This window comes from Laccaria bicolor, genomic scaffold, assembly GCF_000143565.1.
Source record: "Laccaria bicolor S238N-H82 LACBIscaffold_9 genomic scaffold, whole genome shotgun sequence".
Taxonomy (NCBI): domain Eukaryota; kingdom Fungi; phylum Basidiomycota; class Agaricomycetes; order Agaricales; family Hydnangiaceae; genus Laccaria; species Laccaria bicolor.
In genome coordinates this window covers 1,407,460-1,410,120 of record NW_001889880.1, presented here as the reverse complement: position 1 = coordinate 1,410,120, position 2,661 = coordinate 1,407,460, and the positions used below count along the sequence as shown (strand labels likewise).

The 2,661-nt window shown below is 48.1% G+C and overlaps 2 protein-coding genes across 2 annotated transcripts in view; one reads left to right on the top strand and one right to left on the bottom strand.

Annotated features, from left to right (window-relative positions):
* LACBIDRAFT_326327 (uncharacterized protein) overlaps positions 1-1,208 on the top strand; it is a gene marked incomplete at both ends in the record, with an annotated part of 1,856 nt that extends 648 nt beyond the window's left edge. Inside the window, 2 exons of the mRNA XM_001880059.1 lie at positions 84-1,157; positions 1,185-1,208. Coding sequence (XP_001880094.1) covers positions 84-1,157; positions 1,185-1,208 — 1,098 coding nt within the window. The remainder of the gene's footprint in view (positions 1-83; positions 1,158-1,184) is intronic.
* A 447-nt stretch (positions 1,209-1,655) lies between these two features.
* LACBIDRAFT_326326 (uncharacterized protein) lies at positions 1,656-2,430 on the bottom strand (the record flags this gene model as incomplete). Its single annotated transcript, XM_001879819.1, has 3 exons — positions 1,656-1,917; positions 1,972-2,097; positions 2,126-2,430. The coding sequence occupies 3 exons, from the start codon at positions 2,428-2,430 to the stop codon at positions 1,656-1,658; spliced, it is 693 nt and encodes a 230-aa protein (XP_001879854.1).
* Positions 2,431-2,661: the final 231 nt, after the last annotated feature.

Here is a 2,661-nt window from a genome sequence, read left to right as displayed (position 1 = left end):
CGTCTTCGGGTCTACGGTCGACCGGTGTGTAATCCTGAATTCTTTGACGAGGGACCGTTTTGATCTTTGACTTTGTATTGTAGTTGTGGTCGACGTACAGTGACCATGAGATCATCCATGCAGTTCAGAAGAAATTGCTCGGCGATGATCCTCAGGATTTTCCCAGCAGCAACCCCGACAAGCGCAATTTACAGGTTCTAGCGGTGCATTCGACACGGTTCATCCTCAATCTCACTGCCGCAGGCGCTGCGTCCCAGATGGCCGTCGACTCCGTAAGGGGCCATTTGCGCGTTCTCACGGACTACAACGCGTCAACACGCATGTTAAAGTCCGAGGTCCTGTCTGAGCCTATTTTGGCTGTAGCTGCTGGCGACCTCCTCCTTAGAAATAAGGAAATCTACCAACGTGCCATAAACATCCTCGTCAAGCAACTTCTTTTGCACAAGAAAGTCATTGCTGTAGGCGAAAATGGGGAAACATACGCCAGGATCATCCTCATCGTTAATCGGGATGCCACTGTCCACGCGGCAGGGGGTCAAATCTGTGTTGTTGACCCCGTGCGACGCCACATATCTCCGCTGCCCTACTTGCCACACAGCCAATTCCGCTATGCTGTACGACCGTTTCTCTTGAAGTCCTACCTCTCCCAGCTGGTGGATATAAGCTCGCTCACCGTGGTCAATGATGCTTATAAGTCTGGCTTGGAATGGGCGTCAGAAGTTTATATGAACTTCACCCATTTCGTCCAACTCGAGGACTTCATAGGATCCTACTTTTCCTATGAGTTTATTCTTTTGTGCTGGCGGCGAGGTCTGGCATTGCAATGTGTAAATGGCCAGCCCGTCATTGACAACCTCCTCATCGGTTATCGCGGCGAGCTATCGAAGCCTTTTGACTTGAAGAAGTTTGTTTTGGTTCCGGTGCAGATTAAAAACCGGATTTCGCCTGCAAGTTTGAATTTGGTTAAGACAATTACTTGCCCATTTCTCAAGGACAAGACGGAGCGCTGGAAGCCAGAGTACATGGCCATCCTCATGGATCTCGGCACCACGTCCTGCTTCCAGGGCACTCAAGGACATGTTGATGTCACGAAGTGTGAAGCTGAAAAGGGCCAGACCGAGTGGCCTGCATTTCAAAAAACTAAAGAATACTCTGCTGTTCGCTTTAGCATACGCGGATTTCAGCCTTATCTTTCTCTTCACGAGTGAGCGCCGACGATCCTGGATCTCGAATCGAAAAAGTCGTTGATTGAGTTCTCGAGCTTTAACGAAGAGTTTGAAGCCATGGGGAAGGCTACGAAAAATGCACTTACCTTGACCTCCAAACAAGCAGAGACGAAATATAACAAGTTGTACATGGGGAAGAAGTTATAGAAGGCATTTTTTGTATTATATGTTATCTCAATGGCAACGCAATTGACCAGATCTCACCATTTATTCCCTCCCCAAATTTGTGCATTTTATAAGAGCTCAAAACCTTGCTTATCCAGGAAGCCAGAGCCTCTGACTTTCACTTTTGTCCCAGGGTACTGAACATCACAGCCTTGTCGGGCTGCTGAAATTCACTAAACTGTTCTATCAAAATCACTGTCAGCTAAATTACAACTTTCCACCGTCAGGCCGTTTGGCGGTGTACTGAAGTACATTGGAAGTACATTAACACGCCGCGAGAACCCAGTCCGCCATTTCCTCAGCTGAGACTTCCCAGTCCTTGTTGCCATCATCAGCTTCGCGGTCAAGGATGGTGGTGACAATGTAGAATTGTCCTCTCAATTGAGTTGAACCTTTGTCTTTAATGTAGACAGTGTGGATGATCCCGTTGTTATCTCGAAACCGAAGTCTGTCCCCAAGACAAACCTTGCGATTCGCGTCTTGGGTGATGGCCGTTTGCATTTGTGAAGCTTTCAAGGTCTCCTCACTATAGAGTACCGAAACTTGAAGATCAGAAATTTTGTAAGTCTGAAAAACTTACGCCAACTTTGCCGCCGCTCGAGCAATGCGACTCGACATCCCTCTATCATGATCTGCTGTTATTGTGTGTATGAATTGTGCACCGTTGCTAGATGAGCCTGGCAGGGCAAAGTCAGGAAGATCATAACTTGAAAATATCAAAACGTACTACTCACTGGATCGCAGTAGATTCTTCTCCGGCCTTCTCCAGCAGGTCAGTGCATTTCTTGTAAAAGCCAGCGACCGCTTGTGAAGTGAGTGACACCGGATAGTCGACCGGGTTTACCTCAGGATGTTGGTGCCATGTTTGTTCTGCCATCGTGTAGTGAGGCAATCGGGCATTGTGGTTCTGGAGCGTCTCAGGATCAAAACGAGATTGGAATATGTGGAGGGCAGTTTGACCCAGAATGTAAAACTGAGCTAGTTGTTTCGTCGTTTTCGCTTCGAAATCGCGCTCGTTGTAAACGGATGTGGTAGACATGGTGGCCGTTGACAAACTGGTGAGTATATAGGGTATGTTACGCCCACTGGACACTCATAACCTTTCTTCCTACCCCAACCTTTCGCTCCAAAACTGTCTCGACTTTGCCCCGTGAGCGGCCGGTTGTATTCGCGGGTGTTTCGATGAGTTTTGTAAACTCTGACGCCCCACCTCCAACTCCAAAGTACAACACCTTCGCCGCTACGAGACACAGATACTGGCAGGTACAAG